Raw genomic sequence first — 18,480 nt, 5'->3', positions numbered from 1 at the left:
CAGAGATGCTCACCCATAAAACAAAATCACAGGCCCAATTGAGAAAACAAAAAGCGTTTTGACCAAAGCCTCTCTGGCACTTTGAATTCGCTTTGCAATTTGCGTTGCAATTCCCGTTTCCTCGAACCAAACTTTGCAAAAAAGAAGCAAATAAAGCAAGTAAATACTCAAAATCTTACACAAACGGCACGTAATTCAAAAACTCTCTTTTTTCGCTCTCTATCACTCTCTCTCCCCCTAAAGAATCCATCTTTTTCAGATTCATTCAGTCATTCCGTTTGTTTTGTGTTCGAAAGCGAATTTACTTGCGCAGTCTCCAAACCCAAAATTCACTCTTTGTCTGCAACCTCTCTGAATATCTGACTCTCTCTACCTCTCACCGCCTGCCAACCACTTTGTTTGCTTTATCTTTTTCCCTTTCGAATAAGATTCTTATTCCGCCATCTCTGCAATTTTTTTCTTCAATTTTCGTTGCTGGGTTGCATCATTTCTTCCATTTCTCAATTGGGTTTGCTCAATTTTTACTTCATTCAAAAACCTTTTTTTCCCGCGCACCCATCAATTGTTGTTCTTTGTCCTTTTTTCCACTTACCCCTTTGAGATTTTTCTGAGTTTTTTCTAAGTTCATGGAATGCTGGTGTTAATTTCACCTTGTGTAATATTTATTTTGCAATTTTTATCGGAAAGTTGAACGGAGACTTGGCGGGTAATGGTGAATTTGTAATGGGTGGCGGTGCCGGTGGAAGAGTGGAAGTGGTGAAGAGCAATGGTTGCTCATGGCTGTCTGTTGGATTACCATCTCCATTGCCTTCCTCTAAAGCTCTGCAACCATTTGAGCCAGCATCGCCGGCCGTATCCTCTATTGGGTCGGAGGCGGTGGCTCGATCAGGCGGCGGACCCTTTGCCGGCCTTGTTATCTGCGTTACTGGCCTATCCAAAGGTAAAAGAAAAGGCTTTGACTTCTGCCTGCTAATCTTTCTATGTGATGGATTGAATGTGTTTTCATATTTATATTTGATAGAATTTGTAGCTGTTAATATTAGTCATTGTTGCTTTGGCAGAAGCAAGGAAACAAGTTAAGGAAGCAACTGAGAGATTAAGTGGCCAGTATAGCACTCAGTTGGATCCTCAATGTACCCATTTGGTGGTCCAAATATCCTTAATTTTCGAAATTATCGAACTTTCGTTTTTTGTTTTGTTTTTGGTATATTAATATTTGGGAGAAATTCATCAGTGTTTTGATACATTTGGTGTTATTGTTTGTGTAAATTGTAAGGCTTGAGTGCAATCTTTAACTAGTTTTACAGCTTCGGTGGACGCAAGTTTGAGCATGCTATGAAGCATGGATCAAAAAATGGTCTGTCCATTGTTACCATTGGATGGTTTGTGGATAGTGTTAGGAAGAATGGTAAGATAGACCATCTTACTTACATGCTACCTTCATTTCTTAAGTTTTACGTTGGTTTGGCGAGAAACGCTCTATTGGTATTGGTATGTATTACTTGATTAGTCAGCCTAAATCCATTTGCTTTTGTGTGTTTCAGTGAGGCTGAGTGAATCACTTTACAGTATCAAGAGTTTTGGGGAGAATGGTATGCGTTTGGATGAGTTGAATAGGTTCGTTGGGTTTATTGGCACAGAAAACACTTGTCTTCCTGTTGGTGTTCATGGAGCCAAGCAGTTGGACACGATTGAAGAACCACGTTTATCCTTTCCCGTAAGAGAGTCTACCAGAAATACTGACTCTAGTCACTCTACTCTGTCTGGTCACTCAATGTATGTTGACTTAGACATTTCATCCGAACTGAGGAAAAAGGTAAAGTTATTTCTAGACAAAAGTTGCTTGGTTTCTTTTGAAACACAAACTTCTCTTTAGTCTTTTGTTATCCTTGTTTTACCTGTACCGTTTCGTCTGTTTTGCAAGGTTACGGAGGCTGCTAGTAGAGAGGGTGCCACATTTGTAGATCAATGGTTTGTTGGTTGCAAAGCCAGTCATGTGGTGTGCGAAGGGTCTTCTAGCCGTAAATATCTTGGCCATTCAAGCAATATCGTTACAGTGAGTCCTGCTATACATTCTTTGGTTTATTCGAATCAGCACCGTTTACACACTATAACAACTTTTGGCTGTCTTCATATTTTTCCTCCTTGTTTCTTAAGACAACTGATGAAATCACTTGTAATTTAGAGATTTCGGGGGTGCCTTGTATAATTTTTGTATACGATGAAATTTATTTGGTGTTTGATGTGTCACAGCCACTGTGGGTGTTGAAAACAGCCAAGGAGAAGTATGTGCAACGGCTTGTGCACATGTCTGCAGATTTGGCCAGGCAAGTTGGTGCAATGCTTGAAGAGCTGCAGAATGGCATTGCAGATGGGGTATCATTCTACACAATGGATGAATTAGTCATATAATTTTGGTATGCCCAAGTTCGTATTTTAACAATAGTTTTTGTTTAACTAAAAGGATACGGATGAGGGAAAACTCCCTGAAGATGTTCAAGCTTATAGAAATAAAGCAAGCCATGAAAAGAGACAACAGATTGTGAATTCTGCTAAAACTGGGGTGAGAAATCGTCGCGGTCTCCGTATGCAGGTAATGATTAATTTTGTTGGATTCTCTTTGGTGTTTGATCAATCTGTGCTTCTTCTTTAGTGCCTCGTAAGTGAATTCGTTACATCTGTTGTGAAAAAAATTCATGGTGAACCCTCTTATTTATGTGCCTTCTTCTCGCAGACTTGCCAAACGCCAATGCGTCCAATAACACCTAGCAGCCTTTTGGATTCAATCTGCTGGTCAATATCCGAACCAACATCAACGGCTTCAATCTACACCGAAAGTGTCAGTGTTGAAGATGATAGCGAACATCATACATCTGTATTCTTTGATGCAAAAGGTGATGGAAGGGATTCCGAAGCTTCATTTGCAAACTTAACCAGGCCTCTCAAGGAAAGGTTGTTAATCATCTTCTTCCTTCTCACTTCCAAATGAAATAAATTTCCCCAACTTGTTATATCATCTCACACCAGTTCTCTTTTCTGTATTTGTCTGCAGTGAGAAATCTGAATTGATATTCAAAAACCATTTTCTTACTATCCTGTTTCCTGTCGACCGATTTGCTGAGATGGGGCCATCCTCTAGAACATTTGTCAGCGATAACGGGTTCACATGCTTGCAGGTGTTGGATCATATCTATGCATTTTATCAGGTACACAACAAGACATTCCCCTCCGGAATACTGTGTCACTGGCTTAATGGAGGGAAGGTCTTATAAATCTCATGTGTGTTTGTACTGCAGGAGAACATGTCAGCCCTTGAAATAGAGTCTGCAATCCACACCGATTCAAGGCATGCTGACCGGCTTCGATCAGTGTACTCCGGTAAAGAAACAGCAAAACGCGGTTATGCAATTTTTAAGCGGATTGACTTTGTAGGCAGTCGTAAAAGTTTTGAAATGTTGAAGCGCGTCAACGGAGAGAACAGCGGCAATGTGTATGAGCTGTTGATTAGAGCCTAAAGATCATCTTCCCCTCACTTGGAAAAGTCTTGAAGGAGCTCAAACTAAAGTTCTTCAAGACCATGATTTCGAAACTTTTGTCGTCTTTATTCATAGATAAAAACTAAGTACATAGAGTAAGAGAAAGGAGAGTAAAAGGGGGTGAAGGCAGCACATAATTTACAGTTCTTTTTCCTGGTGACGTTAATCTACTTGCATTGAGATTAACCATGCTCCATGCATTCATGGCAATGCCAGATCCCAACTGTTCCATATGAACAAAGATAACTGGGATGGTGGATTCGGAAATTATTAAACCCTCCGATTCTTAAATTATGAAACTAGCCGGAAAAAGATATGTTATCTTATCACCCAGCAATTACAACTCTTCCCTGTCGTTGAAGCTCTTGAAACAAGACGACGGCTGCAGAATCTTCTGAACTCCCCTTGTCAGGTCTAGCATCTCCTGTGCATTCAATGACGCCGGAGTTGGGTATGTGCAAGGTTACTTGTGCGACAAAACTGTTGAAGTACTTGGTTGAGCTTTCACCAAATGTGAATGGAGTTCTATGGGAAGAAAGACGGTTGTGAGGCCAAAATAATATAAATTAAAACACAATTTTGTAGTAGATTTGTAGGATTCGGTTATGGACTAACCTTGACTGAGTTTCTGTTATTTTAAAGCCCGGCTTTGGCCACTGTTGTTTCATGCACAGAGCAAAAAGAGCAGATCGAGGCCCTCCTTTCTTCATGTTGATTGCTTTAATGACTGCATAAAAGAATCCGCAGCGAGCATGAAGTAGATTAATAACATAGGATAATGCTTAATAATAACATATGATAAGCCATAGCTCCTATCTGAATCTCTAAAGAAATGAAGCCACTTAGGGCTGGTTTGGTATTGCTGTGCTGTGAAAATATGCAGCTGTGAAATAAAGCAGCAGAATGTTTGGTAAACTTTTTTGTAAAAGTGCTTTTGAAAAAAAAAAAAACAATATTATAGTGTTTGGTAAACTTTTATGTAAAACAGATGTGGAAAAAAGCCGGTTTTTCAAAGCTAGGTTTTGCAGCTTCTGTTTTTGGCTTTTTTTCATCCAAAACTGTGAAAAAAAGTTGAAGCTGAATGTTTACCAAACACAAAAACAGCTCCCAGCTTCTTTTAATACCAGCTTTTTTCAGAATCACCTTAGTACCAAACTAGGCCTTAAAGCAATCCTTGATCTTGTCAGGGAGCATGAAGTAGATTAAGAAAAGCAAATGCTTTTATGCATTCCAGTGATCTATCAATTTGCCATTTCATTTGTGAAAAACAGTTTTGAACGTTAATCATACAATTTGGAATGCATATCACCCGTTTGAACAAACAGGAAGAAAGAGATTATCATGCAAAAATGTCAAATATCATGGACCTTTGCACTAATTTGTAGAGAGTATAAAAAATCCTCTCAAAAGTTGGGATCGCTTCAATTATAGAAAATGAGAACGAATAAATGGTGCAAACCTGGGGCGGCATTGTTGGGGCTAGAGGTTTTCCTGGCAATTACTGAAGGAGAAACTCCAGCTGGTGGAGCAGCTAGAGGCATTTCAGTTGTCTTTCGCCTTTTATAGACCATTAACGCTGAAGAATCTTTGACAGTTGCTTGGTCGCTGACCTTATGGTTGATGTCAAGGGAAGAGGAATCACCTACTTGGTTAGCATCCAGTTTCCTCTTCTTGGAAAATGAAATACCTCTTTCCTGTTCCATAACAAAGTAATACAGTATTAACAACGTTTAGTGAAGGGAACTTAACAATCAGAGAGATGCAGCAGACTACTCATTGGCAACAATTTGGTACCTCAGATCTGAACCAAGACACGTGAACAAAAAATCTGGACCCCAGACTAGTTCTGGGCCCCAAAATCCTGAACCTAGGACTCAGAACCCTAGACCCTGAAACCCTGGCTTTGACCCTAGAACCCAGAAATCCTAACACTGGAGCCCCAGCTTGAAACATGAGCCAAAATTTCCAAATTGGGATCAAGTTACAAGCAAATATTACAATCAATTTCATTCTTTTCCTGATCCCCTTTCGATTCTCATTCCCACAACCAAATAAAAACTAACAGACATTTAGAAAACCAACAAACCTCAAGTTTCTTGAGTAAACGACGAGCTGCTTCTCCTTTTGCACCTTTTTTAGTCCGATCGCACCCCTCTCCAGTCAACAGAACATCTTTCAGTTGTACAGTAAGCTCCGCATTAACTGTTTCACCCTTATTGGTACACTTCTCTTTTTTATAGTACCCGAACAAGTCGCATAATTCAATCAGCTCCCGTAGTGGAGGTAGCTCAAGTTTGTCAGGAGTCACAATTGGAGATAATAGTGGCTCAAAAATTCTCCACACTTCATCAAGATTAAGTTTGGTATCAATTAGAATAGCCCCTGCAATACTTTCCACCATGTCTCCGAGAGCCTGCACAGATACTATTCATGATCACAAAAACAATAATATATAATATAGTAGTAACAATCGTTGTGACAATGGTAACACAATGATAATAACAATAGAGATTTTAGTCATGATATTTGACTTGAAAAGGAACCATGGCAAAAATACATGGGAAGTATACAAAAGGATCCCTCCAGACCGTAAATTTTAAATTAGAAAGCTGAAAGAACCAAATAAAGATAAAAAGGTGACTGCCTAAAAGAAGCAGACATTCAATCTTTTAGCAAAACCTGAAAACAAAAGCTCAAGGAAACCTTTCAAAAGTATTGAAGAAAAAACTTTGGACATTGAGTGAGATCGTACCTTAGGACCTTTGGTGCCTTGAAGTGTGGTACCATTGTCAGGTTCTGAAAGAGACTTCACATATTCTGTTATCTGACTTAGAAGTAACATCGATGCATGTTGCAGATGCTGCTGGAGGTCATGTCTAACAGCAACTTGCGCAAAACTTTCATTATTAACAGAAGCTGAGCGCAAGTCAGTTAACTCGCCTGGATCAATATCTGTGTGGCTATGATAGAGATGCCTTGTGATAAGCAGGTCCAACACAGAGTCGCCTAGAAATTCAAGTCGCTGTTGAAAATTCAAGAAGTTAAGAGAAGTAATATGGAATTTTCACTCTCGTTCTATACTAGGTCATTTATTACTTGTAGGTAAAACGAATAATCTATCAAAGATTCATTTTCATAGTAGATTAATTGGTCAATTTCTGTTTCCAAGCTCACAACAATTTTCCTTGTTATTGTTGTAAACCATATGAGGAAAAAAATAAGTGAAAAGGTAAAGAGTCAATCAAGGCAACTCCACATAGAACTCTCAGTATACCTCATAACAGTAGCCACCTCCTGATTCTTGGTCAGATGCATGTGTCATGGCCTCCAGTAACAGACCCTTGGTAGAAAATTCATAGTGAAGCTTTGACTCCAAGACTGCAATCTCATTAGCTTTCGGGGTGTACAAATGAAGAGATGCCGTAGTAATTGCATCAGCAACCAAGGAAGGTTCAAGTTCTACATCAATATCGAGCCACTTCATCACATGCAAGGCAGCAGGCAATCCACCAGCAACATAGTATGCTCCTATAAGGGCTTCAACACAATCAGAGATTGTTTTTGAACACATCCATCTATGGCCCTTATCACAGCTCTTTCCAACCACAACTTTCGGGTCTTCTGTTTGGAATTTGCTATCTAATGGTACTTCTAAAGTCTCCACTCCACAATTACAAGGAACAGGTCGTAGAGAAATCTGCCCTGGAGCAACCCAACGACATGGGTCAAATGCACCATCACGGATATATCCCTATTAAAAAATTGCAAAGCCATTATGACAAGAGCTTGAATATCAGTACAACATGAGCTTGAACATCAGTACCCGAGTGAATAAATATAAGCCATAGACAGCATGCGGTACAAGGGAAATACCTGTAACTTGCGATTCATTCCCAATCTATGTAGGTTTGAGTTACAAATAGTCAGCATGCGATAGTTAGTTAACTGTCCTTCATGCTTTTTGGGATATTTGAGAAAGAGGTGGCAGCTCACGGTATATTTTAAAATTGAATCACCAAGCAATTCCAGGCGCTCCATAGAAAAATCATCATTACATCTTAGTGTTGTAAGTGCTTCTAGAATCTGATCACAAAAACATCATTCAGATAATAAATCTTATTACTCTATTAGAAAGATAAAAGGGCAAGTCACATAGTCTCTAAAGAGATGACATACCAATGAGCTTGATATCCCAAAGCTGCTACAATGATAATTAATATCTTCTCTAAGTTGACTGGCTAGCATCAGGGACTCCAAGCGATGAATCAACGATGGTAGTAAATAACATGACTTTAGAACGTCTCTTGGGACACCAATAGTGACTAGAAGCTCAGGTGGCATGTGAGCATACATGCGCTGCTTTCCAATAACAACGCCAGATTGCAACGTCTTACCATTACCACCTGCCCAGTTGAATATTAGCAACCAAACATACAAAACGCAATTGTATTGCTAACATAGCTTCAACAGCATGTAACTCACACTGCAACAAGTCAATTACTCACACCCACAACCTTCTGTCACCTCCATTTACTCTTCAACAACTTGCATCACATAGATTTATTAATATGATTGTAAAAGGACCACATGCTCAATAAGTCAAAACACCCAATCCCACCATCCGCAAGACCACACTTTCAAATGATATACTTCATAACAATATTGAGTACCATTACTTGCAAGAAACCACGTAAGCAGCTGTCTAACTTTAAGTTTTAGTAACTAGTGGGAGTAGAAGAAGCAGAACTAAGATGGTATTTTCACTCAGTACATAATACATATATGCACTGTTAGGCCAATTTTCTGCTTCAATCAATGTTATAACATGGGGAAATACAATAGAAGGGACATGAACAACAGTTTCATGAAAAACTTTATAGATACAAATATAAATTAAAGAACGGGTGCTTACAAAAAATAATAAGGTATATTGCTAAAAGATCAAGCATGCAAATCAACAAACCTTCACCATTGAAGTTCACAAGAAGGTTGTGCGGATTATGACTTTGTTTCAGTCGCAACAGAGGCTGACCAGGATATAGGAGCACAATCCCATATCTGAACAGAATTAACATCATTAAGAAAATTGCACAGTAATATTACTAAAACATCACACAAGGTATAAAATAACTTACTTTTTGTTGAAGTACTCAGAAAATGAAGTATATTGTGATGGTACATTGTCTTTCTTTCCATCAAAAGGACTCTCAGCCGAAGTGTTACTCATAACCTCATAAACTGAGTAGATTCTTCCAGTATGGATAGCCACCACCACCGTATCTTCGAGATTTTTTACATCAACAGAGCAATTAGCAAAGTGAACTATCCCCGCACTGCTGCACTCAGTCTCAGATGAGACAGTTCTACTTGGAACTGAACTCCCTGTGTCAACGTTACACTGGTGACTACCCAAAGACGAGTTTCTCTTTAAGAACTCTACCACAGAAACACAAGAGTTGATCCCTGCCCAATTTATTCTCCAGGATTCATCTTTTGAATCATTCAATGTCTCAACCGGAAGAAGCAAATATAAGCATGATGGAGTCCACAGTTTTCTTGTTTCTTTCTCCAGTAAAAGTTCTCTCTGTTTTCTAGCCGATTTGGTTCCATACAATTTCCCAAACAATCCATTAAAGAAAAATTCCTGGAAGCACTTTGCTTTTTCCATCTGTTAAGAAAATACTAGTTCCAGTAAGTACTACCACGAAATGAAACAAATTTGAGTTCAACAGCTTAAGTTGTACCTGTTCCCCGTCCAAATGAACCTCCCCACAGGAAGAAACAGAAGCCTTAACTGTCTTCGAAAGCAGGTAAAGATCCAATTTGATATTCCCCACATCATCAGCAAGCTTCGATTCAATGAGAAAAACAAATCCAGAATACAATTCACTGGCAATATTACAGGAGAAGTCAAACTTATATGCCTGAAAAATAGCACCATCAAGTTTCTCCCCCCAAGTTCCAGATAGCATACGAATGCCAGTTGTACCATGTAGTTCCTTCCTTTTAGTAGTTCCTTTAAAGACCAAATACAATTATTTAAATTAAAAAGATGAGAACAAGAAAAGTAGGAACAGAAACTGCATCAGCACATAGCCACATGCAATATGGGGTGCCAAAACACAAATCAAGCTGCAGTAAGACAGGGATAAAGCTGATTTAGAAAGTGAATACAGATGTGATAACCAAAACATTTTGGCCGCCCAGTTTATATTTAGCAGTTAAATTTAAAGCAAATGACACCAAACATTAGGCCAAGGAACAACTTGTTGACTTGAAGCCACAATAGAAAACAAATAGAAAGTGATCATTCATAAACATAAGTCAAAGAATGACTGACTCATAAAAAGCAACTTAAGTTCATTGTGCATCAGCGAACAATCATACACTGATTTTCTCAGATAGTACCTGCACCAGAAGCTTCCTCTTTTCTTTTCACATCGGGCACATCAATGACTGGGAGAAGATGGTCATTCAGGGCACCCATTTGATGTAGCTGCTTACATGCTTCCAAGCAGACAAGCTGCTTTGCTAAAGAAGATTTTTTGCATGCAGGGCCAACTAAAGTTTGGAAAGCCGCATTTGGAGGCAATGTAATCTTACACTCATAAGACCCTCCAAGATATGAGAAATGAAAAGTTGGGTTTGGAGTGAAGTACCTAAGTTACAAGTTACAGAGTAATCAGATAAGGGTGCAAAAAGAATTAATTTTTTTACGCAGTAAATTCAAGAAACAGTACTGAATAGTTTGCAGATGCATACTTATCCCTAGGCAGCGTTTCACAATATTTATGTATAAGACTGACACTGGAATCTGCCGTGACTAATGCTCTGGTGGAATCCACAGTATATATATTTGTTTCCTCCAAAGTACATTCTTTCAAAATGCATGCTTCAGGATCTCTTTTGACAGCTGTATCTGTCAGCAAACACTCACTCTTGACAATCTCATATAGTTGATCCCTTTGTTTTTTGTTTCCCCTGTACTTTATGAACATTCAGAAAATAATTACATACATGAGAAACACACAATAAGGACACCTACAGAGAAAATCTTCAACTCGCTGAAGATTCTCTATATATATCTATCCACTACCCATATGCCAATAAAGTGGAACAATAAAGAGATGGCCTCACCTCTCCAGCATTGTGATGAATTGAGAGTTATCTTGCCGAGCTCGTCCCCTTGACTGGACATAACTACGCACTGTCTTTGGCAAGTCGAAACGTACCACACAGGAGCAGCTCAGAACATGAATTCCCTCCTCAACTACATCGGTAGCAAATAATAAATTGACCTATTCAGAAGGGGTCAATTGAGTATCAGGTTTGCAAACGTCAAAATTTCTCATGAGTCAGTTCCTTTCCTACAAAATAAAAGATCATATACCGCCCCAGAGCAGAATAACTCCAATGTCTCCTTTTGTATTTTCGGCGCCAGAGCGTCAACTGATGTAGTGCTTCCAGTCAAATAGGAAACCGTAAAATGAGACAGGGAGGTAACCTTCTTAATGAATCTCTCAATCACTTTAGCTGTGATGATTTTATCAACAAATATGAGGCACCGTACTTCCCTAGATCTTCTGCAATAAAACATTATGGATTGTAAAGCGACTTGCAATGATAAGAAATTGCGCAATGAAGGTATTGTCTTACCCAAAAGAATGAAAAATTTGAACAAGTTCATTTAATTTTGGAGATATGTAGCCCACATCTACTGCCTTCAAATAGTCAAACCCGAAATCCAAAAAATTTTCAGAACCTGACAAGAGAAGGAAATAATAGCTCATTTTACTACAACAAAATTGGAGTGATTTGCATCATCAGAACTATATGGCAACAAAAAGTATGTTGGGAAAATAATGGCATTATTCATCTATTCTCAAGCATGTCAATGATAACACTATCAGAACTGAGCAAAGTGCTATGTCCTTATTAACTGAACATTACAAGATTATTGTTGAACAGGCATCTTTTGCTTTTAAAAGCTAAAATCATATGATCTAATGCCACCCCATAGTCAGCAAAATAATGGCATTATTCATCCATTCTCAAGCATCTCAATGATAAAACACTATCAGAAATAAGCAAAGTGTTAAGTCCTTATTAATTGAAAAGACAACAAAAGCAAACAGAACAGGGACCGAGAAAGACATTATATATATAGGGTTAGGATCCAGGGACACGCTTTTGACACACACTTTGTACGGTAGGGCCCACTTTGTAAGGTATTTTAACTATCCTAGCCGTCTATGTTTTAGCACATCATCCTTGTAAAAAAATTAGACAAATCCAAAACCATTAAGACATTCATTTGTAGTGAAGAAATTGAACGAATACAGTTCTACAAAGAAACACTAAATTTAATCCAACAGTGGTTTTGGATTTGGGTGGTTTTTGGTAGACATGACCTTTGAGGTAAGACATAAAGATAGACAGTTGGATTATGGAGTGGGTCCCGCAAAATCATGTGTCAAAAGAGTGTCCCTGGACCCTAACCCATAAATAAATAAATATATATATATATATATATAGGGAGGGAGGGAGGGATGGACGGAGAGAGAGAGAGAGAGAGAGAGAGAGAGAGAGAGAGAGAGAGAGATTTCAGTACTTTATAGCATATCATTAACAGATGATTTTTAATATAAAGTTAGACCAGTGTGGTATAAATGCTGATAAAAGAGTTAGGAAAGAAAGCTAAAGAATGGCATACCATGCAGAAATGATTCCTTAATTATACCAAACACTTCCTCAAGAAAACATCTGCACTGCAAAGAGCCTTCTCTATAAAGTTCAATCACCTCATTGCACTTCGGAGCATTCTCTAAACAGATCTTAACAGCCTACAAAAGAATTAAGGTTATATGTTCTCATAATTAGAACCAGAAGGAAAGATCATAAAGTAGAATTGGGGAAGAACAAAGTGACCTTTCTCCTGTACTACTATCGTAAGATATATCCCAGTAAATGGCTATATAAGAGTACTTATAATCAGAGTCATAAATAAAAAGCACCAAGCCCCGGTAATGGGTCACACCATGTGTATCATAGAAACTATTTGGTGTGACCTGAATAATAACTATCCATTAAGGCTCACATTATGCAATTAGACCTGCTTGAATTCGTTTAGAATGAAAAGAAAAACCAGTCTGAGGGTGACAACAGCTCGGTCCTTTAATTTTCCTAAAACAACCACCTTTCACCCGATGCATTATACTTACAGTCATACCTCGTAAGTACATATGAGACCAAGGTCATCAAGGCAATACAAGATCTTTGTGTAGTCTTTAGACATTCGTTTCCGCAAGGTCTTAATTGTATCCTCCATGTCATTCACATTACTTTCTACTGATTCTTGCAACTTTGACAATGAAGCATCAACCTATCAATGTAAGTTTGTTAGTATTCACACAAGTTTGCCACACGAAAGTAGGCTAACAATGAATGGTAAATTTGTTAATATACATGTAAAGCAGAAATACCTTGGACCAAGAGGCTTTCATCTTTTCTTTCAAATCTGAACACGGAAACCATGCTTGGCCATAAAATCTACATGTTTCTTTTGCAAAGGGGACACATACTTCCATCTCTGTTATGTCCTTAATAGTATAAATCTGTGTAAGCAAATTTCAAGATATTAAACCATCACCATCAGTAACTGCTACATGTATAGTAATCTTACTGGAATATTTCTGTATACCTGGGAATCTAAAGTGCTTTCAAGTTCTGATAACTGGCCCTCACAATCCTTTGTGGATGAGACACCTAACACACAATGTTGTATATAAAGATGCACATACTAAGATTTGTGATACAGTAGGTTTGGACTCAACAATGGACATGTAAAAAAGTGAACCTCTAGAAACACAAAAACCAAACAACGGGTTGAAGGAAGAGAGAGCACAAATGATAAACGATAGCCATACGTTACCTTTTTTTATAACAGGTGATGCCGTCAAGCCAAAAATCCTTGGCTTTTTACTAGACTTGTGATAAAATTCCTTCACCACAACAAACTATTTGTTCAAGATAACCCTTAACTATAAAAGAAATAAAGGAGACAATACAAAGCAAAAATGAATTGAAAGAACATTACACAAAAGTGAAATTAACCTTCATTATCTTTGTATATGGATGGTTCCCATTAGCCCGATGGCACTCATCAACAATCATCAAGCATACCACTTCCAAACTCAAGAATGCCTTTCTTAAGGCATCCAAAAGAATTTGGGGGGTCATAACTAGCACCTAATGGATAATATATAAACAAAAACGCTTCAAATTAATAGCCTCTGCAAAAAAATTAAGAATACTATTTTGTTATAAGGTTTTTAACATATCACAGGGGTGCATGAATGCCATTCTTTTGAGAATTATAGTTTTGAAAAGTTACCCTGCTAATTATTTTCTTCACATTCTAAGTAAGTTCTCGCTATGCTAGAAGTCAAACAAATGAAGCGTCAACAATGGGTCGTACCCAGTGCACAAGGCTCCCGCTTTACGCAGGGTCTGGAGAGGTGAATGTCGGCTAGCCTTACCCCCATTTATGGAGAGGCTGCTCCCAAGTCTCGAACCCGAGACCCACCGCTTATGGGCGAAGGCACTTGCCATCGCACCAAGTGCGACCTCTCCCAGACCTCTGAAGGAAAACGGGCCTACATGACCTCTGAAGGAAAATTAAGTGATTCTTATAACTAGCACGAAAAGAAACAAACTAAGCAAAGTGAAGCATCAATTAGCTGCTTACATTATCGGCAATGATTGAAAGGATAAGAAACACTCAAATCATCGAAAAGAAGTGTGAACCGATGCAGATTGTGATAGTTTTCAATATTACTCAACAATAAACAATCATAAAGAGGACAACTTTTGACAAAAAAGGAAGAAAACTCACATCGTGCTCATTTATTTCCTTTTCCCAGCGCTCCATGGTCCACGAGTCCACCCCCAAGGCTCCATAATACTCTCCCACACTACAATTTGTGCTTTCTTTAATAACCTTAAATTGCTGCAATCACAAGAACATATAATTCCATTAAGTTACAAGACCACCAATGAGCCACATTGCATAAGGGCATCCTACCACGACGCATTAGCCACATAAAAAGCAAAAATTTATAGGAATAAAATTAAGAAATAATACTTGGTGAACAAGATGAACAGTTGGAGCCAAGAAAATAATCAATTTTTTGGCACCACTACTTGAATTTATAGTTTGGCAGCCTTCGTAGTCTCTGATGAGCATCACAGCTATCATCGTCTTCCCGGAACCGGTTTCCAGCACCGCTATCGTGTTTTTCCGCCGCGCAACCTCATACACCTCCGACTGATACCTAAAAATTCACGCCAGAGAAATTGACATTGTAAAAAACAAACCTTCAAATTCAGAGAGAGAAATATTAGAGAGAGAGAGAGAAAGCTTGAGAGAGAGACCGTCTGGGACTGAATTTCTTGGACGACTGCGGTGACTGATCATCATCGGCGGCATGATTGAGGGGGCTGGAATTGGATTCCTCTACTTCCATGCCGTGAAAGCTCCGTTCTTTGATTCCGATTCCGGCCGGGAACGCGAGAGACGCCGGAAGGAGATGGCGGAAGGTGAAGAACGCGAGAATCGTGACTCGTGAGCCCCAGAGATTGGGTGCTTTCTCTTCACTGCTTCTGCAGAGCAACGGAGAGTGGAGAGCTAAGACTGTCTCTGTAACTCACTTTCGCAGCCCTTTTGTGGGTTTTGCTAAAATCCGCCAGCGGTCACGTAGGGGGGGACGACCCGCCTGCTTTAAATGTGCTGGTTTTTGGAAATGTTGTCGTTTTGTTAGTTAGTGGAGTCCCGCGCTTTGGTTGACACTTGACTGGACGCGTCGCACGAGGAATTGTTATGACCGTGACCGCTTTCCAGTGCGGGCCAGCACAGGATTCGGGGAAGAAAATAAATTTAAAAAAAAACTTTTTATTTCTCTCATCGTTCTTCATGAGTGCATTTTTCTCTCTAAATTCAAACTCATCTAATGGTAATAAATAGCGTTCTTGCATTTTTACTCTATATTTGTACCATACTTAGGGCCTCCGTATTTAGACCTTGTATAAATACTCGGATGACTCAAATATAATTATTTAATAAATAAATGAGCAAATATGTAATAAGTGAAGAGCTCTTATTCTATAAAAGGGATTCCTCACTCTCACAATGGGAGAGGCCTGAGATCCCCAAGGCCTCACTCTCATATTCGAAGCTCTCATCCTCACCCTAAATAGAGGCTTTCTCAAACTCTCTCTTTCTCTAGGGGACTCCCTCACACTTGTAATTCATACATTCATACAGAGAAAAAAAATACAAACAACATCAATGTGAACGTAACCCAAACATTGGGTTGAACCACGATACATTCTTTACTTTCTTGCAGATTCACGGTCGGATTTATGTTGTTCCAAGACCCCTCCGGTTTTGTGCATCAACATTTGGCGCTGTCTGTGGGAATCGATACCAAAAGTTGTGTCGGTTCTCTTTCATTTTTTTCACCTCCACTGTGAATCTACAAAACCCCAGAACCAGACCGGTTACTTAAAATTGCCCACCCAACTATAATCTCTCTATCCGATTCAAACCCTTGAACCTCACTGCGACCCAATCCAACCAACCCCCCAAAGATTTCGTGATTAAAGTTAAAGTTCAAACCTCATGGCATGGATAAAGTCGCAGGTGCTGTTACTTCAGAGCAAGAAGAAGAATGGGCCGACTTGAATCAGTTTCACCACCATAGTTATGTGCAATGTAATCATCGCCTTGGTCGCCTTGTTTTTAGTCGCCACTTATCGCTATTGGTTTCAAATGTCGCTGGACCAATTTGGGTCGGAGTTATCTAATCGAGAGGATTTTGATGGGTTTGGAAAGAATGGCGATCTTCCAGGTTATGCTGTTGAGATGCTGGAAGTTGCAAAACCCTTCAACGATGATCCTGCAAAGCAATAAAATTTTGAGCGATTTCTCAAGGAAAAATACCAACGAGGACTTCGATCTACTGAGTCTGGTGAAGCTAGTCATATGTCAGAAGCAGTTCGTGCTTGTGAGAGATTGGACTTTGAGGCTGCAGCTGATGCAATATAGAAGGAGAAGGATGAGTGGATTAACTCGATCAGACGGTCCATAGTTCAGCACTCCAGCTTGCTCGCGGATTCCAAGGTCGTCGATTACGATAGCAGCCGACAGTGATCATAACGTCTCGATTTTCATGTAAAAATGAGGCAACAACATATCCAGTTGTCCTAAGAAGTTTGGTGGATAAGTTGAAGACAGAACTACGATCAATTTACAGTCAGTTGTGTTAAGATGACATGCCTATGGTTAGGAGGTCTGCTGCTACAAACCTGGGAAAATTTGCACCAATTGTTGAACCTGCGCATCTGAAAGCTGATGTCTTGTCTATATTTGAGGATTTTACTCAAGATGGTAATTGAATGTTGTCTTCACATTCTCAAATTTTCGGATATAAACTTATCATGGCGCCACCAGCTCATCTCTCTCTTCCTTGGGATACCGTTGCATAACCCCCGACCTCCGAGGCTTCAGTGACACCGACGCGCCGCCGTCTCCGACGTCCTACACGGCCATGCACATAGTCAGCGACCTTATCGGGCTGCTTGACCATCTGGGTATTGACCAAGTCTTCCTGGTCACCCACGACTAGGGTGCCGTCATGGCCTGGTGGTTATGCCTGTTCCGGCCCGACCGTGTTAAAGCTTTGGTCGACATGAGCGTGGCATTCAATCCCATGAACCCTAAAAGAAAGCCTATCGATACTTTCAGGGCACTGTTTGGCGACGATTACTACAATTGCAAGTTTCATTTGCCAAAGCCAGCAGCTCAGTTGGAGAATAAGAACACAAGCAGCCATGGCTGACAGAGCTCCGAGACTGGTCCAGCTGAAAAGCAAGGTAGAGACAAAAGCACAGACTCACCTGTGTCACCAGTATCACAAGTTTTAGGGAGTTTCATCTCAACAACAGTGTCTGATCTGGACAAGGTGTTGGGTAGTCGCCGACCCAGATCCCATCTCCTGTGAATATCACGAGCACTAGTGGAAAACCAGGCAGAAGATAAGCTGTCTTACAATAATTCCATTATTATTCCCCTTATCTGCCATCTGCCAAAAGGAAAAGAGAAATAGAAGTGAGGGATCCACTAGTCCACTTCCTGAAAAACCCACGTTCTGATACCTGACAAAAAGATAAGATGCTCTCCTTTAATATCCCATCATTATGTTTTCTCAATATCATTGTTTATTTAATATCTTATTATTTTATTTGTGTTATGATGACTAATTATAAAATAATAATTTTATTATTTTTATGTCATGATGACTTATGATTAAATAATATAATTATTATTTATGATATTACATGATTATATATACATATACACACACACATTTAGGCAATACCTAATATATTGTTGAATTTATGCAGCATGTCATTTATCAAACAACTGAATAAAACATTTATTCATGATTATATATATACACACACACACACACACACATTTAGGCAATACCTAATATATTGTTAATTTATGCAACATGTCACTTATCACACAACAGAATAAATCATTTATTCACAAAAGACACATAATACAATATTTTACCTTGACAAACTTTGTCAATTTGATTTATTCATTATACGGTCGTACTTATACTATCATTTATTGTCAGGAATTATTGAGCAACTAAATCCACTGATCAACATTGTTGCTGATTAAAGAAGTCTACCAACTTATAAACTGATAAGCCACGTGCTCATGGTGACCTCTTGTCTGACCGACACCCACTTGCTTATCACCCACTAGGTGATCAAAGTACGTCCAGTACTCCAAAAATTATTCGGCAGTCTGCCGCTATTATCACCAACCAAGTGATCAAAAGTACGTCCAGTACTACAAAAAATTATTCGG

At 39.1% G+C, this 18,480-nt stretch overlaps 2 protein-coding genes across 4 annotated transcripts; one reads left to right on the top strand and one right to left on the bottom strand.

Moving 5' to 3' along the window:
- The first annotated feature begins 73 nt into the window (after positions 1 to 73).
- On the top strand, positions 74 to 3,722 carry LOC126631753 (uncharacterized). Its single transcript, XM_050301892.1, has 10 exons — positions 74 to 940; positions 1,062 to 1,147; positions 1,300 to 1,408; positions 1,545 to 1,816; positions 1,925 to 2,056; positions 2,254 to 2,376; positions 2,465 to 2,593; positions 2,735 to 2,952; positions 3,053 to 3,206; positions 3,297 to 3,722. Exons 1-10 carry the CDS (start codon positions 724 to 726, stop codon positions 3,513 to 3,515), a joined length of 1,659 nt encoding a protein of 552 aa, XP_050157849.1. The 5' UTR covers positions 74 to 723; the 3' UTR covers positions 3,516 to 3,722.
- LOC126631746 (endoribonuclease Dicer homolog 3a-like) lies at positions 3,582 to 15,277 on the bottom strand. Of its 3 annotated transcripts, none has more exons than XM_050301882.1 (25): positions 14,970 to 15,277; positions 14,680 to 14,869; positions 14,431 to 14,544; positions 13,650 to 13,784; positions 13,468 to 13,537; positions 13,237 to 13,301; positions 13,019 to 13,150; positions 12,766 to 12,918; positions 12,250 to 12,379; positions 11,193 to 11,298; positions 10,927 to 11,119; positions 10,674 to 10,834; positions 10,299 to 10,517; positions 9,945 to 10,195; positions 9,281 to 9,552; positions 8,672 to 9,204; positions 8,500 to 8,594; positions 7,713 to 7,939; positions 7,410 to 7,619; positions 6,811 to 7,287; positions 6,289 to 6,558; positions 5,623 to 5,949; positions 4,996 to 5,230; positions 4,152 to 4,263; positions 3,582 to 4,061 (listed from the first exon to the last, which is right to left on the bottom strand). In XM_050301882.1, the coding sequence occupies exons 1-25, from the start codon at positions 15,059 to 15,061 to the stop codon at positions 3,863 to 3,865; spliced, it is 4,968 nt and encodes a 1,655-aa protein (XP_050157839.1). In that variant the 5' UTR covers positions 15,062 to 15,277; the 3' UTR covers positions 3,582 to 3,862. The 3 variants fall into 3 exon arrangements, with proteins under 3 accessions (XP_050157839.1, XP_050157840.1, XP_050157841.1); XM_050301883.1 differs by having other exon boundaries at positions 10,927 to 11,116; XM_050301884.1 differs by lacking the exon at positions 13,650 to 13,784.
- Positions 15,278 to 18,480: the final 3,203 nt, after the last annotated feature.

The sequence above is a fragment of the Malus sylvestris genome, chromosome 8, assembly GCF_916048215.2.
Source record: "Malus sylvestris chromosome 8, drMalSylv7.2, whole genome shotgun sequence".
Classification (NCBI taxonomy): domain Eukaryota; kingdom Viridiplantae; phylum Streptophyta; class Magnoliopsida; order Rosales; family Rosaceae; genus Malus; species Malus sylvestris.
This window is presented reverse-complemented; position numbering and strand designations above follow the sequence as displayed.

Coding starts and splice junctions, on each gene's coding strand:
- LOC126631753 (XM_050301892.1), top strand. CDS start 724: ATGGGTGGCGGTGCCGGTGGAAGAGTGGAAGTGGTGAAGAGCAATGGT. Junction 941..1,061: donor CGTTACTGGCCTATCCAAAG/GTAAAAGAAAAG, acceptor TTGCTTTGGCAG/AAGCAAGGAAACAAGTTAAG. Junction 2,594..2,734: donor GTCGCGGTCTCCGTATGCAG/GTAATGATTAAT, acceptor TTCTTCTCGCAG/ACTTGCCAAACGCCAATGCG.
- LOC126631746 (XM_050301882.1), bottom strand. CDS start 15,061: ATGGAAGTAGAGGAATCCAATTCCAGCCCCCTCAATCATGCCGCCGAT. Junction 12,919..13,018: donor TGAAAGCCTCTTGGTCCAAG/GTATTTCTGCTT, acceptor TTACATTGATAG/GTTGATGCTTCATTGTCAAA. Junction 10,835..10,926: donor AGTTATTCTGCTCTGGGGCG/GTATATGATCTT, acceptor CCTTCTGAATAG/GTCAATTTATTATTTGCTAC.